Here is a 20,526-nt window from a genome sequence, read left to right on the forward strand (position 1 = left end):
TGACGACCGATCATTTATTCTGGTTGGAGAGGCCGTTCAGTGTTCGGCTGCTAGAGCCACCACACATTCTTCCGCACGTAAGAAACGCTCTGTGTTTCCGCTAACTATGATGATGCCACGTGGACCGGGCATCTTAAGCTTAATATAAGCGTAATGCGGTACTGCATTAAAACGAGCGAAGGCCATTCTTCCGAGTAGTGCGTGATAGCCGCTTCGGAATGGAGCGATGTCGAAGGTTAATTCTTCGCTTCAAAAGTTGTCGGGAGAACTGAATACAACCTCTAGTACTAGAGAGCCCGTGCAGCGGGCCTCTGGGCCGGGTATTACTCCTTTAAAGGTAGTATTGCTTTGGCCGATTCTTGTCGGGTCTATCCCCATTTTGCGGACTGTGTCCTGATATATCAGATTAAGACTACTGCCGCCGTCCATAAGGACTCGGGTGAGATGGTATCCGTTAATTATTGGGTCTAGCACCAAGGCAGCCGATCCTCCGTGCCGGATACTAGTCGGGTGATCCCTACGATCAAAAGTGATCGGGCAGGCCGACCAAGGGTTGAACTTGGGGGTGACGGGCTCCACGGCGCATATGTCTCGGAGTGCGCGTTTGCTCCTCCTCTTCGTTACGTGAATCATGTTCACTGTTTTGACCTCTGGTGGGAATTTTTTCTGTCCCCTAGTGTTTTGCTAGTGAGGCTCATCCTCGTCTTCACTTGGTGTCTCCCTCCCCTTGTGTTCGGCGTTTAGCTTGCCAGCCTGCTTGAAGACCCAGCATTCTCTGTTGGTGTGATTTGCAGGTTTGTCGGAGGTGCCATGAATCTGACATAATCTGTCTAGAATCTTGTTTAGGCTGGACGGTCCATCTCTGCTGCCTTTGAATGCCTTTTTCCGTTGACCGGGTTGAGAGCCCCTGAATCCGGCGTTTACCGCCGTGTTGTTTGGGCTGTCTTCATTTTTTTGACGCTTGCTTTTATTGCGTCGTGGTTTTCCGTTGCCATCCCTGATTTCGGATGTGCCTGGGTCGCTGGTGCCTCTACGGGCCAGCCAACTATCTTCGCCCGCGCAAAAGCGGGTCATAAGGCTTGTTAGGGCTGCCATTGTCCTCGGTTTTTCCTGTCCGAGGTGTCTGGCGAGCCATTCGTCCCGAACACTGTGTTTGGAAGCCGCTAAGGCTTCGGCGTCCGGGCAGTCGACAATTTGATTCTTCTTAGTGAGGAATCTGTTCCAAAGCTTTCGGGCTGACTCTCCGGGCTATTGAATTATATGACTTAAATCGTCTGCATCTGGAGGTCGGACATAGGTCCCTTGAAAATTAAAAGCATCCTCAAGCTCTTCCCAACTTCCAATTGAGTTTTCGGGGAGGCTCTTCACCCAGTGCCGAGCTGGTCCTTTCAACTTGAGGGGCAAGTATTTGATGGCGTGGAGATCATCTCCACGAGCCATGTGGATATGAAGGATAAAGTCCTGAATCCAGACCCCAGGGTCTGTCATTCCGTCGTATGCCTCTATGTTCACGGGTTTGAATCCCTCTGGAAATTCGTGATCCAGCACCTCATCGGTGAAGCATAGGGGGTGCGCGGCACCCCTGTATTTGGATGTGTCATGGCATTCTGACGGGTGTAGTGTTCGGTTTTGATTCTGTGCTGGAGCGCGCTTCCTAGATCCGTAGATGGACCTGGTCATACCGGCTTTTTGGTGCAAGTCCTCACGTAAATCGTGTGCTGACTTATGTGCGACATCGTTAGCCGGCCTATCGCGGCCACGGGGTGGTCGATCCGGCTGATCGGCCATTTTATTTTTCGGCTGTATAGGCTCTAAAGCCTCGTCATCAAATTCAGGCAGCAGCTTGCGCTTTGGATAGCTCTTTGTGTGGCGACTGCCACCGTACTTTTCTTCAGTGTCGAGCACTTTGTTCCATCTACTGTTGAGTGTATTTTGCGCGGCCTTAAGCCTTTGCTTCTGCTTCTTCAGACTCCTCGCGGTGGCAATAAGCCTTCTATGGAGGTTCTCTTGCTCCAAGTGCCTTTCCGTGATGATGTGTGCATCGTCGTCCGGACTGTTCTCCTCTCCGGAGACAGGTTGATGAGCTTTACCCTCGGCGTCGCCGTGATCGGACAGCGGCTCCGTACTATGTTCGCCATCCGCTGGCTCATCCTGCTCTGTCGCTGGGTCCATGTGGTCGTCGTTTCCTTTGGGGTCGACCGGGGTATTATTCTTTCTTGCGCTGTTATCGCTGTTTTTGGCGAGGCGGGGTTTGGAGCGGCGCCTACATCGTCGCTTTGGTTGCTTCTCGAGGGGATTATCCTTCGCTGCATCCTTCCGTTCCTCGTCATTGTTTTCTTTGGGTGTATCCACCATGTATATATCGTGTGATGAAGTGGCTGTCCAGCGCCCTGTGGGCGGTGGTTCCTGTTCCTCTCCTGCATCGTCGTCCATACCGTCGATGTCTTCGGATTCGAAATCAAGCATGTCGGTTAAATCGTCGACAGTGGCTATTAAGTGGGTGGTGGGTGGGGAATGAATTTCTTCGTCGTCCGCTTCCCACTCGAGCCGGACATAGTTCGGCTGAGGGTCTCCTGACAAGGAGAGAGACCTTAATGAGTCTAGCACGTCGCCCAAGGGCGAGTGCTGGAAAATATCCGCGGAGGTAAACTCCATGATCGGTGCCCAATCAGATTCGATAGGCACGGACGCAAGCGGTTCGGAGCCCGTGGCCGGGGACGAATCCAAGGGTTCGGCAACACAGGTCTCGTAAGAGGTGAAGTCAGTATTCGGCTCTAACGCCGCTGAGTGTGCGACCTCCGTGGCGGGGTCCATCCACCCGTCCTCGGACGACACGATCTGCTCCGGATTGAGGACCGGAGTAGGCACAGGTGTGATCTCCCGAACATCGTCCGACAGCAGAGCCAAGTCGTGCTCGTCGTGCCTGTGCGGCGCACTTGACATGGGCTTGAATCCGTCGAAGATCAAGTCTCCGCGGATGTCGGTAGTATAGTTTATGCTTCCAAACCTGACCTGACGGCCAGGGGCGTGGCTCTCGATCTGCTCCAGATGGCCAAGTGAGTTGGCCCGCAGTGCGAAGCTGCCGAATACGAAGATCTGTCCGGGGAGAAAAACCTCACCCTGGATCGCATCGTTGTCGATGATCGAAGGAGCCATCAAGCCTTATGGTGACGGCACAGTGGAACTCTCAATGAAAGCACCAATGTCGGTGTCAAAACCGGCGGATCTCGGGTAGGGGGTCCCGAACTGTGCATCTAAGGCGGATGGTAACAGGAGGCGGGGGACACAATGTTTACCCAGGTTTGGACCCTCTCGATGGAGGTAATACCCTACTTCCTGCTTGATTGATCTTGATGATATGAGTATTACAAGAGTTTATCTACCACGAGATCGTAGAGGCTAACCCTAGAAGCTAGCCTATGATTCTGATTGTTGTCATCCTACGGACTAAACCCTCCGGTTTATATAGACACCGGAGGGGGCTAGGGTTACACAGAGTCGGTTACAAGGGAGGAGATCTACATATCCGAATTGCCAAGCTTGCCTTCCACGCAAAGGAGAGTCCCATCCGGACACGGGACGAAGTCTTCAATCTTGTATCTTCATAGTCCAATAGTCCGACCAAAGTATATAGTCTGGCAGTCCGACCCCCTTATCCAGGACTCCCTCACCCAGCTTGATAGGTGGGAACCCGATGAACGAGTTCACGCCCGAGGGTGGCCCGATCTTCACATCGTAGGATCGAATCGGGAGGGATAACTAGCTGCAAGCAGCCGGGATAACTAGCTTTGTACCTGCCAAGGTTGGATGCAACCCGTACGTTGGGGATGGCTGACCGAAGCTACAAGAACTTCAACCCGCTGTCTGAACAATCGCAGAACCACAAACCTGGACTAATCCACACAAAACGACCGGAACCATAGAGCACAAATTAGGGGGAACTAGAGGCTCCTTCTCGCGAATCCGAATGAACTCACAAGAGCTGAGGTATCAAGGATCACTCCGATCTCTCTAGCAGTCTTGCTGCATAAACTTGTAGCTGAATGGTTTGACAAAAGGTTTCTAAGAGGATGGGGGAGATGGAGTTTTATAACAGGGACAACCCCCTTAGATAGGTGTGAAAATGGTTTCCAAAGTATGCAGGTTTGCATGGCTTCCTTGGGGGAATAAACAGACAACTTTGGGAGTTGCTGGAGAGCTCCTCGGAAATTCGCGAAGTCTTGATAGTCTGGACACCTTCTACGAGAATGACTAGAGCTTTTGACTCACAACTCCAAATGATGTGAGTTTTTTTTGCATTAGAAAGATAATTTGATGCAGCTTCTGGTGATGTACCCCTATGGCCCCGTCTCTCCATCACATGGGTGTGGCACAATGAAACATCAGAGCTAAAAACTGACAGCATCAACTTCACTTGAAACTTGTTTTCTCCAAACTTGTTCCTTCAAACCGTTTGCTTCAAGAGCTCATAGGTTGTTGGATTTCTTCTATGTGATACCTAAATTCAACCAACAATAATGGGATGAAAGTATAGTTGTGTTATCAAGGTTACAAGGTAAACTTAAGTTAGCGTTCACCTATGTTTGCTTGATTCGGCTTAGTAATTCTTTCCAACTAAATTGTGCACTTTTCTAAAATATCGTGTATGATGTACCCATGTGCTCATCACAGCTATATACACATTTCTACCATGTTTATTGGGCTAAAGACGTGATATTTCATTGCAACGCACGAGCATTCCTGCTAGTCTTTCATCGTTCTTAAAAAAGAAATCGTGTTCTGTATCGGTTTCCGCGAGAGTGATTCAACCGTTGTGGGCAAAAAAATGGACGGTGAGATGCCGCGAGGCACGCATTTGATCCAGCACGAATCTCAACGTGACCACCAAACGGGGTGTGAGCGAAATCAAGGGCAAAGACGGACAAAACCCCCGTCCCCCACACTCTCCTCCTCCGTTTGCTCCGTTTCCCCCAAATCTGCCGCACGACCCAAACAAAACCCTTGCGGCGGCGACCCACCCCATCTCCGGCGGCCAAGCGGAATGGAGCGCTCGGCGGCGGGCGCCTCGTACCAGCGCTTCCCGCGCGTGCGGATCCGCGAGCTCAAGGACGAGTACGCCAAGTTCGAGCTCAAGGACACCGACGCGAGCATGGCCAACGCCCTCCGCCGCGTCATGATCGCCGAGGTCCCCACCGTCGCCATCGACCTCGTCGAGATCGAGAGCAACTCCTCCGTCCTCAACGACGAGTTCCTCGCGCACCGCCTCGGCCTCATCCCGCTCACCTCCTCCGCCGCCATGTCCATGCGCTTCTCCCGCGACTGCGACGCCTGCGACGGGGACGGCTCCTGCGAGTACTGCTCCGTCGAGTTCCACCTCGCCGCCCGCGCCACCGACTCCGGCCAGACGCTCGAGGTCACCTCCACCAAGGACCTCCGCTCCACCGACCCCAAGGTCTGCCCTGTCGACCAGCAAAGGGAGTACCAGCAGGCCCTCGGCAACGTCGACGCTTACGAGCCCGATGCTGCCGGTGACCACAGGCAAGTCGCGCTATCCGTTTCGGCCCATTCTGTCATTCTGTATTCTTTATTTCTTATTATTAAACCCCCCAAGTATTGATGAAATGACGACCTCTGCCTGATCACAGAACCCAACTAACCCTAGTTAGCCATTCTACTAGCAGCTTATCTGTATGATGAATTCCTAATTCAGCTATCTGTCTCTGTCTCGGCAACGTCGACGCCTACGCGCTCGATGCTACCGGAGACCATATAGCATGAGGTACTTCAAATAGTGCAGTGAAAGTTTAATCTCGTCACTGCACTATTTGAAGTACCTCATGCTCGTTATCGTGTCTGTAGATGATTCAATTTGATGGTTAATTTGTATCGAAAGGTCACAATTACACTTTCACGACATTGTCCCTGCGTTCATTCTTGTATTTTGAATCAGCATTCTGCTACTAGCAGTCTAACAGCACATGTAATCCAATCATGCTCAACCAGGTCTCAGTTTCAGATTAAAAGCTCTGCGTGTGCTACAGTTGCTTATAGGTTCAGTTGGTAGGAGGCCAAAGCGCCAGCATTTTACTTTATCTATGCCAAAATGCTAGTCGTCGTCACTTGCACTACCGCATGCTTTCACTACCTTAAAATTGCAATGACTCAAGTGAAACTATATTTGCATTGTTGTACAACATCTTCAAGTGTGATCAGCATTAAGACGAAGGCATATATTTATTTAGCCAAAGCAATCTTGTATTGTTGATTCCAATGAACACTTATTTTTGTATCCTTCAACTATATCTGAACTAAACCAGCATTTCCTAGTAATAACGTTGCTATCTCTGAATTCTGAAGATGGCATATTCTTTCTAACATTGAAATTTGGAAATTTGTCATACTAATCCATTAGACATTTTCTTTGCGTGGAAGTATTGATAATGTCATGTAATCTAACATTTGAATAGATTGTTTATGTAGAGAGTTCAATAGCTTTATTGGTTGTGTAAACCTCTCCGAACACTTTGTTAGTTAGACATTTAGTACACATGGATGCTCTGTTAAATCACATTCTGTATTTCTGTCGAAATCACTGAGAAGATATAAATGTACTGCAACATCAGGTTCTCGATCTCGTTCATGGTATGTAGTTCAGGTAGCATAAAATACGTTGACGACCATGTAGTATGTATATAACCCAGAAAGGTATCTAGACAGGCATAGAATGTGCATATATCCAACAAGGATAAACAATTTATAAGTTTTACTGGGCACGAATTTTCGGAGGCTTCAACAAAAGCACTGAACATGACAATCGAAACAAGATGTTATTGTGCATCCTTTGCACAGAGAAATTATTTACTTCAGACATTGATACCACTTTTAGAAAAAGGAGGGAGCAACAAGAGGTTGTAAAAGAGAGACAGAAAAGAAGCTACCATGCAATTTCCTTTTACTTTTCAATGACGTAAACAAACGAGCTTGATGGCTACACATCATTGTTTTTAAGGCGGTAAGGCGACCTAAGGCGAGCACCACCCGCTCTAGCGCCTAAGGCGGCCATATTTGTAAGGCCCTGCCAGGGCGCCTTATCGCCTAAGCGTCCAAGGCAGGATGCCTTAAAAACAATGCTACACAGTAGAGCCTAAGTTGTGCGCGCCTTTTGCCATGAGGTTATATTATAACTCGTACCCTAGTGTTCATCACCTCATTGTTCCATGGTGTTCATCCATATGCCGTAAGTTTATCTGCCTATAATCTGCTCAGTTTTCCATTTTCCATCAAAGTGTACAGATTGTAATGCTTATGTTGGGACTTGGGAGTACCACTAAATCTGAGAATGGTCGGGGAACTGAACTAAACCTCAACTGAACCCGCATGATCAATTTGGGCAAACCGGACCTAACTAATCCTCTTTAATTTTTATTTAAACCCAAACCAAACTGAACCACGTCCTCACTCCACCTAAACTGAACTGAACCGATGGCTAAAACCATGTGGTTTTAGCTAAAACCATGTGGTTTTAGCCAATGGGTAAACAACAATTCCATACCATGTTGCCGCCTACGTTCATGTCAAATGGCCTGGTGCTGCTCCCAGCTCTCTGCCTTCGTGAACAGCTTGTAAAGGAGTGGTTGAGCGGGGCAGTGGTGAGCAGAGCGATGCACCTCATGCGCCGGCGCCGCCCGTGCTCGTTAGTGTGGGGGGTCGTGCATGCACGTGTCGCGCTTCCGAGAGCTGAGCATGATCTTCAGTTGCTCCCTCGAGGGTGTCGACGCCGCTGGCGCCACTGGACGACTCTCCTTGGATGCAGCATTGCGGCTCAGCGTCGCGGGGGCGGGGATGTTGGGACGGCGAGAGGTGGCGGCGGCGGCTACAGGAACGGGGAAAGAGCGATTTGTTGAGCAAACCTACGAAGTTCGAACCAACCTCGGGAACCGGTTTGGAATCACGGGTTGAGCCTGGTTGGAAATTGAACGGTTTAAGCCCATACCTGACCACACCCACCTATTATTCACAGGAAACTGAACCAAACCAAACTGTTAGCAGATACAACCCTTAGCGACCAAACCAAAGAAGCCCACATGATTAAACTGAACCAATACACCCGGTTATACGAAAACCATCCCCAGGTTTTGATGTGTCCGTCAGTGCCGTAGCAAAAACTGATCATATTACAAATTCTAATATTTTGATGATGGGTACAATGGCACTTAAAATACCGTCACCAGAACCAGAGCTTGAAGAAGTCAAGCCTAATTTTCGTACGCCAAGCTGGATAAATGTCGGTGCTATTTCGGTCCAGGTCACATAAGGTTTACGTGCAGAAGCATTCTAAATCCAAGGTGCTATAGTACGGTTAAGGTATATTTTGGTTCCTAGTGGTCAGTGTGGCCGGATTGTTAATTAGTAAATTCTTGGTTGTTAGGTAAAGGAACTTTTCCTTAGGCGTGAGATTTAGAGGAGTCGTAGTAGTACTAGAAGTCCTGTTCGGTTTATGGTTAGGAGAGAGAGTCCGTATCAGTTTTGCTTTGCTCGTGGGCCGGTTTGATCGGGTGTGTGATGCCTATATAAAAGGCTGGCTACGGCCGATGTAAAGGTCAGATTTTTGGTATTAGTCATGAGTTCAATAAAACTACAGAAAACGTCCCATGTCGAGGGACACCAAATATCTTTGTTGCTGATCCGAAGGGATTTTGTTGCTGCTGCGTGTGGAGTCGATCCAATCTACTCGACACAAGTTTCTGATCTTACGGTCTTGCATCTTTGCTCGACCGGAATTTCTTGTTCCTGCTGCTGGTACCGTGAAAGATCGGGCCGTCGACGACTCGCCATCTAGTCGAGTCCACATCAAGTGGTATTCAGAGCTAAGGTTGTTCATGGTACTGTGTTGATCGAGATGTCAACCTCGGTCAACAAGGGTGATGAGGTTGCTGCTGATTCTGAGGAAATAGTACGTCCAGTGTATGAGGATGATATTCCACAAAATATTCGGGATGGTTTTGACCACACATGCAACTACATCAAGCAATGTCATGATGCGCTCGGCAAAAGGATAGATGTCCTGATCACTCAGTTTGATGGTTTGGCAGACATCATCAATATGCCGGCAACGAATTCTGCACCACCACAGACTGCTCCGGCTGCTCCACTGCTTTATGCACCACCGGCTCGTGACGGACATGTCGGCGTGCTTGATCGCCGTCTGGCGGCACAACCACATGCTGGAGATGATGGCCTCGATGACGGTGTTGACCATGAGGCAACGGGGTACGCGCCACGACCACGACACTATGAGCCTCGTCCTGAAACTTCCGTTCGTGGTGGAGTGCATGACCGAGCTGGTCAAGCTGTGCGTGTGCCTTTGGATGATGGAATTGGGCGCATAAAAATTTCAATCCCTTCGTTCTCCGGTAAGTGCGAACCAGAAGGATATTTGGAGTGGGAGATGCGTGTTGATCAAATTTTTGATGCCCATCATTATAGCGAGGAGAAGAAAGTTCAACTTGCTGGAATTGAGTTCACCGGTTACGCGCTAATTTGGTGGCATCAAATTTGTCGTTCAAGACATCGGCCGACGACTTGGCGAGGTATGAAAGAATTCATGAGGCGACGTTTTGTTCCTGAGCACTATAAAAGAGATATTTACAACAAGTTGCAGCGGCTCTCTCAAGGTAATATGAGTGTTCATGAATATTACAAGGAGATGGAATTGCTTATGATACGTACAGGGACAACGGAGGATCCGGAGGCGACCATGGCACGTTTCTTTAACGGGCTAAATATCGAGGTGCAGGATCGTGTTGAGATGGTGGTCTACTACAACATACAAGATCTTGTGCACCAAGCTGTGCGCGCGGAACAACAGATTAAGCGGCGCCAAGTCAACACAGTTCCCAGTACCACTTTGAACACATGGCGACGCTCGCAGTATAAGAGTGAGGATGTCGGTCCTAGCTCCAAGGCGACATCATCAAATCGCTCTCATGGTTCCGTGCAAAAGGATGCTTCAAAATCAGGACTGTCGATGGTTGATTCTAGTGCACAGTCGACCGGACGCACTAGTGACATAGAGTGTTTCAAGTGTGGAGGAAGGGGACATATGAAGCGTGAATGTCCTAATGAGAAAAGAGTGTTGCTCACGAGAGATGGCTATGCATCCGCTAGTGATGAAGAGGTAGTTTCTGACACTTCTAGTGAAAAATCTAAGGATGCTGAAAATGTGGTTGCGAGTTTTGAAGCTGCTGAGTCATATCCTTCACTAATGGTGCAACGAGTGCAAGAGGATCGCATTGAGAATAAGGGACAGCGTTGGAATATTTTTCAGACTCAGTGCAAAGTCAATAACACCAATTGTAAGTTGATTATAGATGGAGGAAGCTACACCAACGCGGTCAGCAAGGGATTGGTGGAAGCTTTGGGGTTACCTACATGGAAGCACCCACAACCACACTGCATTGAGTGGTTATACCAGTCTGGTAAACTGAAAGTTACTCACAAGGTGCGTGTGAATTTTTCAGTAGGTGACTATGAAGATACAATAATTTGTGATGTCTTGCCAATGGATGCATGTCACTTGTTGTTGGGAAGACCATGGCAATATGACCGTCGTGCCACACACGAGGGTTGGTCCAACACTTACTCCTTTTGGGATGCCGGAAGACGTTGTGTGCTCCAGTCTATGTTTGCGGAAGAAATCAAGGTGGATACAAATATTTCCTTGAAGAAGAAGAAGGTCAGTAAAATTGTTGCAAAACCGAGGACGGTTTTGATTCAAAGAGGAGGGGATGATGTGCCCGTCAGTGCCGTAGCAAAAACTGATCATATTACAAATTCTAATATTTTGATGATGGGTACAATGGCACTTAAAATACCGTCACCAGAACCAGAGCCTGAAGAAGTCAAGCCTAATTTTTGTACGCCAAGCTGGATAAATGTCGGTGCTATTTCGGTCCAGGTCACATAAGGTTTACGTGCAGAAGCGTTCTAAATCCAAGGTGCTATAGTACGGTTAAGGTATATTTTGGTTCCTAGTGATCAGCGTGGCCGGATAGTTAATTAGTAAATTCTTGGTTGTTAGGTAAAGGAACTTTTCCGTAGGCGTGAGATTTAGAGGAGTCGTAGTAGTACTAGAAGTCCTGTTCGGTTTATGGTTAGGAGAGAGAGTCCGTATCAGTTTTGCTTTGCTCGTGGGCCGGTTTGATCGGGTGTGTGATGCCTATATAAAAGGCTGGCTACGGCCGATGTAAAGGTCAGATTTTTGGTATTAGCCGTGAGTTCAATAAAACTACAGAAAACGTCCCATGTCGGGGGACACCAAATATCTTTGTTGCTGATCCGAAGGGATTTTGTTGCTGCTGCGTGTGGAGTCGATCCAATCTACTCGACACAAGTTTCTGATCTTACGGTCTTGCATCTTTGCTCGACTGGAATTTCTTGTTCCTGCTGCTGGTACCGTGAAAGATCGGGCCGTCGACGACTCGCCATCTAGTCGAGTCCACATCAGGTTTAAGTACCACTCTGTATATCACATGTATCTTTCCTTCTCTTCTACAATAAGTTAACCAATTCATTTTCATTTGTAAGCAGTTAGTTAAAGAAAAGAAAGGTGCCTTTTTTTGTACATTCTTCTTTCCCTCTTCTTTCATTCCATCATAATGGGGCATTATGAAGGGAAGTACTGAGCATTTGGTTATTAGTTGATCTTGCATATTAATTGTACACACTAATCTTATGTAGGACAACATTGCAAATGACTCAATTTTCCATATCCCATGCAGATTGTAATACTTATGATGGAAATACTACTGTGTATGTCACATGTTCTTTCCTTCATAAGTTAACCAAATCATTTTCCTTTGTAAGCAGTTTTAAAGAAAAGAAAGAGCCTTTTTTTGTTACAATTTTCTTTCCCTTTTTCTGTTATTCCATCATAATGGAACGTTATGAATGGAAGTAAAACTGATTAGTTGGTTATTAGTTGATCTTCATGTTAATTGTACACACTAATGTTATGTGGAGTAAGCACTACAAACGGCTAGGCTACACTTATATGTATACCAGGCTTACCGTCAGTGGCATCTTTAGGAGGGGGATAAGACTTTATACCCCTTAATAGTTTGATTGAATAACCTCTCGGTCAGATGCACATTTAACTCTTTGATTATGACATTTGGCTGTCTATCTATCTGACACTGATCCGAGACTATTGCCTTACTTGGGGATCTTGTTGAAATAAAACAGATGCCCAACTTCTCAGAAGCCAAAGAAAGGCCTTACGTTTAGATTCATTTCCTTTATTGCCAAGGGCTTGGCTTATCAGAATTGATAGGATAATTCCTTGGGCTTGGTTACTCTGCTCCCTACAAAATAAAGAACCTTTCCATGTGGTTTGACTTTGATCTGACTCTGTTTATGAGGATTCCTGTGTTTTTCCTATTCCTGTGAACCAAACATCTAACTCTGCAAAAGTCCTATGTATTCCAATCTTCTGTTTTACACATGTATTCCTATCCAATTCCTGTGTTTTTTCCTTTTCTGCGACTTTAGAATCCTGTTGAGAGGCTGAAGTCTGCAAATCCCTACGTTTTCCAATCCTCTGTTTTACACATGTATTCCTACCCAATTCCTGTTTTTTTTCCTTTCCTGCGTATTTAGAATCCTGTAAGTCAAAGGAGCCCCAAGTCTGCAAAATTCCCATGTTTTCCAATCCTCTGGTTTACACAAGCATTCATAATCATTTCCTGTGTTTTTAGGATCCTGTGAGCCAAAGGAGGCCTTACATGATGCAGTAGATCCACCTTCTCAAGACCTCGTAAACAACAATTTCTCTTCCCCATCAAACCCTAATTACCAACCACCTTCCATGGAGAGTAGGCTATACAAGTGGACGATGGGGATGGTGGCAGCGGCTTACACGGGGAGAGGAAGAGGTCGAAGGAGATGGAACCTTCCTGCAAGAAATCGGTGGAAGTGGGTCCGCCCCTACAACTCATCAAATCTGCCTTCTTTTCTGTTATGCACCTGCAAGGAGTTCAAGGGGAAAGCATTAGTCCTATCCGGACCGGTTAATGCTAGAACTATAAATAAGGGACCAAGATCTTCTATGTGCTTCTAAATGCAATCATACTCTGCTTATCAACTTTTGCCTAATTATTTTGTTATTATATACGTTAGATGGATATGTACATTAACTAAGGTCCAAAGGATTAGTAACACTAAATCTTCTCCTACATGCACAGAGCATGCACTATTGATTTGTTCTGCTGCTGTCACAATAAAATTAAGCTACCTTACTATATTTGTTAACTTTTGGTCTAATGGATTCAGTGGCATCTTTTCTTTACATATCTTGGTCCTCTTGATATTTAATGTTTGAACACTGCCCTTAAATTTTCTCTTGTTTAACTAATGCTTATTGTATTGAGCTTTAAATAATGATATCTTATTTCAGGGGCATATTAATTGTAAAGCTGCGCCGTGGGCAAGAGCTGCGTCTTCGAGCAATTGCCAGGAAGGGAATTGGAAAGGACCATGCCAAATGGTCTCCAGCTGCTACTGTGACCTTCATGTATGAGCCTGACATACGTATTAACCAAGAACTCATGGAGACACTTACACTTGAGGAAAAACAAAGCTGGGTGGAGAGCAGCCCTACAAAAGTATTTGACATTGATCCTGTCACCCAACAGGTCAGCTTGTTCTCTACTAGTGCTTCTCCATTACTCGTTTCAATAACATCATCAACGAATACACGAAGTTTAGGTTTTTTTCATATGCTATGATAAACTATTGCTAGATTCATTGTGCGTGAGTGTGTGCGCGCGCGGGGGCCGCACACACGGGCCTGTGGACAAACTATTCCTAGATTCACCAGACATCTTGCAGTATTAGTCAAATCATTCAACACCATAACTATGATGTTATGCAGTCTCCATGCATTACGTTAGATAGCTGTCAATATTTGCTGATGCTGCAATGTGTCACTACAGTGGTGTAGGCACTTCATTGTTTGCAGCCACTAAATAATTAGCGTGTTATGTCACTCAGGATCTCAGTCTGGTTCTTCGTGCGTAGGAATTTGAAAAAGATGTCCAAATGCTTTGTAAAATTCCTCCGTTTTTCCTCTGAAACTGAGAACAAAGGAAAATTTCCTCAATTTTTACTTTGCTACATGCCTTTGAACCAAAGGCTTGAATAGTGCCGCCATAGGAAAATTTCCTATTCCTATGTGTTTCCTCCACTTCTCCTTTGAACTGAAGTTTCTTTCAGGGCCTTTTTGGATTGCAGGATTTTGAAAACGTAGGAATAGGAAAAACACAGGATTTGGATGTCACATAACGTGAAATCCTATAGCATTACAAAACACAGCAATGTCTGCAATAGGTGCCTTTGGATGGTGCACAGGAAACAACACATGCATTTTAGAGGATTGAGGAGAGAGGGTAGGGAGAGATGAGTGTAAGTGCATTGGACTTCTCAAAGGAAAAATTAGATGAGGTCTGAGCTTTGTTGAGATTCCTATGGAACGAGTAGCATAGGAATTTCGTGACCTGAATCCTATGAAATTTCTTCAATCCAAAGAAGCACTCAATCTATATGTACTTGAGGCCCTACACCTGGCAATCATAAGTGTAAAGTATAAATGCTGTGTCCATGTAAGTAGATAGTCCCCTGGAAGCTTAAATGCAAACCTAGAACAAATACATGCCTGATACCTGCTACAATTTGTGCATATCTCATATGATGATGAATAGCCAAAAAATTGGCATCATCACATACTATCATTTCTATCAATTGTTTAGATTATTTGTAATATACCCATGTGTTGGAAGTGGATTTACACTTTGTCAACTCCTGAATTGGCCTTTTAAGGGTTCATTCCACCTGACCTCCTCGTTCCTTAATGGGTCTTGTTTTGCTCAATAAACCATGTCATGCTTGGGGCAAAGGCCTTGGGACTTGTGGTACATGCCTTTTAGTTAAGCATAGCTTGAGGAACTTCTGTCACTCTGTGCCTTGCAAACATTTAGTTATATTTTCTTCGAACACCTTATCCAGCATAGCTCATTCTAAAAGAATGATCAAAACAGTAAATGTCGCCGTCTGTCAGATTGACTGATTATTATTTACATAAAACAGTAAATGTTATCAAATGGCTACCTGTTTATGATATTTTCAAATTATTATGTTGGTAGATGGGGTTTCATATCTGCAAGTGCAAATTAAGCCATGGAGCTGTCTGTTTGTAATAATATCATTGATTTTGGGCATCCCTACTTGTGTGTGACTGTTAGGTGACGATTGTGGACCCAGAGGCCTACACATATGACGATGAGGTGATCAAGAAAGCAGAGGCCATGGGGAAGCCAGGATTGGTAGAGATCAACGCCAAGGAGGACAGCTTTGTGTTCACTGTGGAGACAACGGGGGCCATTACAGCCTATGAGCTGATTATGAACGCTATCACGGTCCTGAGGCAGAAGCTGGACGCCGTTCGCCTGCAAGACGATGACGGCGATCTGGGCGAGCTCGGCGCCCACCTTATCGGAGGCTAACCACCGCTTGTCTGGGAAAGAAGTCGCCAGCGGTATCTTTGTTTCTCCGTATCTAGGCTCGTCTCGTCTAACTGGCTTGCCTGTGGCAAGTGGTAGTTGATGCCTCCTTTGATATGCAGCACCAGAACTCTACGGTAATCGCCTTTGTATCCCTCTGTTTATGCCCTGACCTCTGCCGGAACTCTGTACGTGCAAAAAGCCATGGGCGCTGAAGCTTAGCGGCACTGTGGAACAAGAGAATAGCTGGTAGCCCATGATTGGCCGTGCCGTGCGGTGGTGATACGGCGTGGTGTCTTGAATGCAGAGTTATTCGCAGGTCTCCCGCCCCCATACCCAGATTCATAAGCTTTGTGTGGGGATTAATGTAGTAGAGTACTCCGATCGATCCATGCATGGTTTGCAGAGTACTAGCACGGTACGTAGTACTAGGTTGCGAGTTGAATGATGGGCGGCGGTACAAGGGTACCGTGGGATCGATGGCTAGTTTGTTTGCTTAGATCGCGCTTGGCAGGCGTGCTGCTGAATGCGGCGCCATGTGGGTCGGGGTCGGTACGGCGTTTGAGTGATGGCCGTGTACCGCAAGATTTGGTGATTACTAATCCAGTTAAATGCTCATGTCGCTACTCTTGTTTGTTTACTCTATCTACTAGGCCTCTTGGGGTTTTGGTTTCATCGTGGTAATTCCATTTGCTGCCACCGCACTATGCGTACGTATGTATGGCGTACGTGGTGCTCATGTCCTGGGTCATGTACGTGATGGCAGCCTGCAGGTGGCTTGAATGGAAGTGTCCCACGGGCGTTTGTTTCGCCGCGTTTACTCTTCCGTTCCATCCATAGCTCCTTCCCGGTGACACGGGCGCTACGTGAAGTGAAAACAAGGCGGCGGCTGTTTGCTCGTGATTTTGCCGGGGTGAAGTTGATTGGGTGTCGTCGAGCCTCGTAGGTAGGTTTCCAACTAGCACGTAGTATTTCTACTGGCGCCATTGTTGTGCGAGTCTTGCCAGCCATGCCACGCCTCACGAGCGGTGGTTTTTGTAGCAAAAAGGTTTGGGCTCCTCAACATCTCATTTTGGGCCAAAGGGCTATGCTGGATGATTTCTCGACCACCTTTTGCAGACGGGTCCCAGTCGTTTCAGTAACACGACTGTAGGCCTGATGGGATTCGGACAGGACGGGTGAATGTTTCTACAGTTGCTATCTTGGCTAATGAGTAGGAGTAGCGGCGATGGCAGATTAGTGAGCCCTTGATTGGAAAAGGAGCCGTTTCAACAGTTGAGTGATGGGTATACTGGTACTTACTATTACCTGGAAAAGGTTTTCCGTATTAGTACCAAATGATGATCGATTTCCTTCCCCAAGCACAGTATACTTACTAGTAGTACTATGATAGTATGATGATTTCGAGTTTCTTTCGCAGTACTACTACATCCGTGGCATTTAATTAGTACGCCCTAGGTAGTGTCAGATCATATAAATGCAAAACCCAGGACGAGTAGTAGTGTGATTAGGGGTGGAGATTCCTTTGGATACGGATGTTGGGCGTGGCCGTTCTCTCCTGCGTGCTGTGCACACGCTTTTCTCAACATGTCTCCTGGATCCACCTGTCTCTCACTACTACACAATGTTTGGCTGGTTACCCAGGGCAAGGGCATAGATGCACACTAATCATTACATGCATGTTGCGAGTGAGTGAGTGAGTGAGTGGACTTGGGGATGATGGATGATTACATCGATCTCGTCTAAGCTACAGCACGCACGCATGCAAGCACGTAAAGCCCAGGAGGAGGAGGAGGAGGAGACCAATGGTGGGAACTTGGATTGATGTATCAGGTGCGCCCAATTCAAGGCTCATCATGCTGCTGCCCTGCACCTCCCTCCTCCACCACGCCACTCGATACGTCCATCGCCTTTGCATCCTCCTCCTCTCCTGGTCGAGCTGCTGCCACACACGCAAAGCCTGCGTGATGCATGACGTGCCATGGCACCTTGGCCCTACCACATTTACATGCAATGCAAACCAAACATATACTCTACTCTCCCTTTGTTTCATCAATTCAATTGCGCCTCTCCGTTTGCATTACATTGCATGCTTCGCGCATGAGAAGAATGTCCTGCCATGTTTTAGTAGCAGCAGCTTATTGAAAGCTATGGCACTCCTATAACATGTGGTTATCTCTTTTTTCTTTAGACATATAACATGTGGTTATCTTATCATTCAATGCTAAGTTGGGCCCACATGCCAGTCCAAATAACTATAGCAATAAGTGCTCGGTTCACCCTGTAGGTTTTCTTCTTCTTCTTCACAGACTTCTTTCTAACTCTGTAGACAGCAAAGTCACTTGTACGTCGGACACAAAAATATGTACTCCCAAGTCTATGGCGCAGAGATACCCGATGGCTAACAATACAGTCTACAGACACAAACTCCTGAGCACTTAGATTACTCTGGCAGAGAGGATTGATGTACTACCCTTGTTTCTAGTTATAAAACGTTTTGGCAGCGTAAATTGAACTGACGAAACGTCTTATATTTAGGAACAGAGGGTGCACATTATTGATTAAACTGTCAAAACGTCCTGTATTTAGGAACAGTTTGTGTACATTATTGAAGCATACAGTACTATGTATAGTACTGCTACTGGTAGTAACAGATTTTTTGTGCAACCTGAAACATTTTACCGCAATGCAGTGCAGGACCTGAACCCCGCCAACCAACCCAAACACAATATCCAAAAAACCACATCCATTCTCACCAACGATACGGTGTAGTAAGATCTACTGTACGATGGAAAAGGAGGTACTACCAATATGTACGTAGTGTACATGCTATTTAATGAAGTACGTACATGAATACATGATGCTGGAGGGCAAGGGCAAGGCGCGCAAACCCGTTTCGCCATTGCTGCAGGCTGCAGCCTGCAGCCTTCATTGTGATGGAGTAGTATAGCTGGGGAGGGTTCACATCTTGTGAGTGACCAGTTCGTCAATCAATCCAGGAGGGGAATTACCTGCTGGAAGTAAGTATAGTAAGGAGCAACTTGAACTGTGCATACGATCATGATGGCCTTCAATGTTCCCGGCCGGACCGCGGGTTTTAAATGCTCGGAGCTCGGGCTGTTATTGTACAGTACCTTAATGGATCTGTTGCGCGTACGACGTACTACGCCTCTCCCTTCCAATCTGCGTGACTACATCTACATGGAGTACATACGTTGTAGCAGTACGTGCATCCACTTGAACCGCGAGAGGCCGATCGAAGAGCAGCATATATATCCGGATCGAAAACAACCTACCTAGCCGCGTGCACGTAAGATTGTAAACAAATTCCTGTAAGAAAAAAAGCAAGCATGTATGTATTCAAGTCTTTAGCATTCCTGTAAAGTTTCATAAACAAACGAACATTTCTTTTCTTTTCTTTTTAAAAAGGCCAAATGCCATATATTAGAGTTGTTATAAACCCTCAAAAGCCTAAGAGCGTCTATAGCTAGACTTGGCAAATCTGACCCCTCAGACGCCTGCGGATGCGTCCGGGCGTGTCCGCAAGCACTGACCGGTCACGCCTCAAATTCCACTCTCCACATCCGCGTACGGCGTACCTCATATCCGGCACCCTATATCCATACTACGCATGCAACGTGTGAACTACTCTACGTGGTAAAACAACGGACAAAGAAATCGGCGTCAAACGGACAGCGAAATGTACATAAACCCACTTTACATCATCCAAAAATTCACCACAATTTATGGCCGGACAAGTTCAACAACTAAAAACGATAATAAACACAATAAACATAAGAGGGAGCTTCTTCACCGCTTCCTCGTCGGGCCTTTCCCCTTCTGATCGCCGGCGTAGCTGTAGGCGTCCGTGGCTGGTGGAGGATCTTGGTCGTCGCCGGAGGAGGTGGAGCTGTGGTCGTCACCATTGTTTGAATCGGAGTCGGAGAGGACGATCAAGCGCTTCATCCGGCGGACGGCCCTGTCCTGCTGCCACTTCAACTTGGCGACGTGAGCCGCCTCCTCCGCTGCCTCCTTCGCCTCCCGCTCCCACTGCTCTTTGGTTAGCCGAAGAGCCTTTGCGTTATTCCATCGGAGGCGGAGCGTCCATCTCCGTCGTCGTGAGTGACCGGCAGTAGACCCAAGCAAGGAGCCGCTCGTCCTCGTCGGGCTCCGCCGACATCCCGAGGTGACGGGTGCACGGACTGCTCTGCCACGTCCCTGTCCCTCGCCTGCCGCCTCTCACGGCAGACGGCGCGCGCCTCCGATTTCGGAGTGCGCGTTCGGGCATGGCACGAGCACTAGCACCCACCACCACCTGAGCGGAGCAGCGCCCGGAGGGGGAAGGGGACGACACGGGGGCGGAGCGGACTGTGTCGCCCCAGTGGTGCTACCCGCGGGCCGGGAGGGGCCAGCTCCGGCCGCGTCCGCGCTGCGCTGGCGCAGGAGCTGCGGCGACGCTGCAGATCCAGAGATGCCCTCGGTGTCCACCTTGGACCGCTCCAAGGCAATGCGGAGGGCCAGCTCCTCGTCGACGTTGAGGTCGGAGCTGGAGTGGCTGCCGGAGCTGGACATTGTGCCGAAGTGGATCGGAATCGAAGAGGGGTGAGGAGAGGACGGAGCGAGAGAGGGGATTGACTGAGCTAGGATTCGGAGTGAGGAGCTGAATGGTTTTTTTTGTGGGGCAGCCGTGGGGTCGGTGGTGGGCCGGGCCTATCAGCTCCAACGTGGCGGACCTGTCCGGGCCGCCCCATATCCGCCCATTATTTGGGCTGGATATGAGAGGTGCCGCACATCCCGGGCGTTTGAGACAGGTTTGAGGCGCTCGGGGGGGTCGATTTTTTATGACCGGTCAGTGACCGGTCCGCCCGCCCGGGTGTTTGAGACGGGTACGGAGCATCCGCCGTAGATGCTCTAACCTTCCACACCGTGTTCCTCCTCATGCATTTGCCGACGACCTGCCTTTGAGCGAAGC

At 47.6% G+C, this 20,526-nt stretch overlaps 1 protein-coding gene across 1 annotated transcript; it reads left to right on the plus strand.

The window, feature by feature from the left end:
* Window positions 1-4,924: 4,924 nt before the first annotated feature.
* On the plus strand, window positions 4,925-15,872 carry LOC109775135 (DNA-directed RNA polymerases II, IV and V subunit 3). Its single transcript, XM_020333894.4, has 3 exons — window positions 4,925-5,538; window positions 13,454-13,691; window positions 15,297-15,872. Exons 1-3 carry the CDS (start codon window positions 5,042-5,044, stop codon window positions 15,555-15,557), a joined length of 996 nt encoding a protein of 331 aa, XP_020189483.1. The 5' UTR covers window positions 4,925-5,041; the 3' UTR covers window positions 15,558-15,872.
* The last annotated feature ends 4,654 nt before the right edge of the window (window positions 15,873-20,526 follow it).

Source organism: Aegilops tauschii, chromosome 5 (assembly GCF_002575655.3).
Source record: "Aegilops tauschii subsp. strangulata cultivar AL8/78 chromosome 5, Aet v6.0, whole genome shotgun sequence".
Classification (NCBI taxonomy): Eukaryota; Viridiplantae; Streptophyta; class Magnoliopsida; order Poales; family Poaceae; genus Aegilops; species Aegilops tauschii.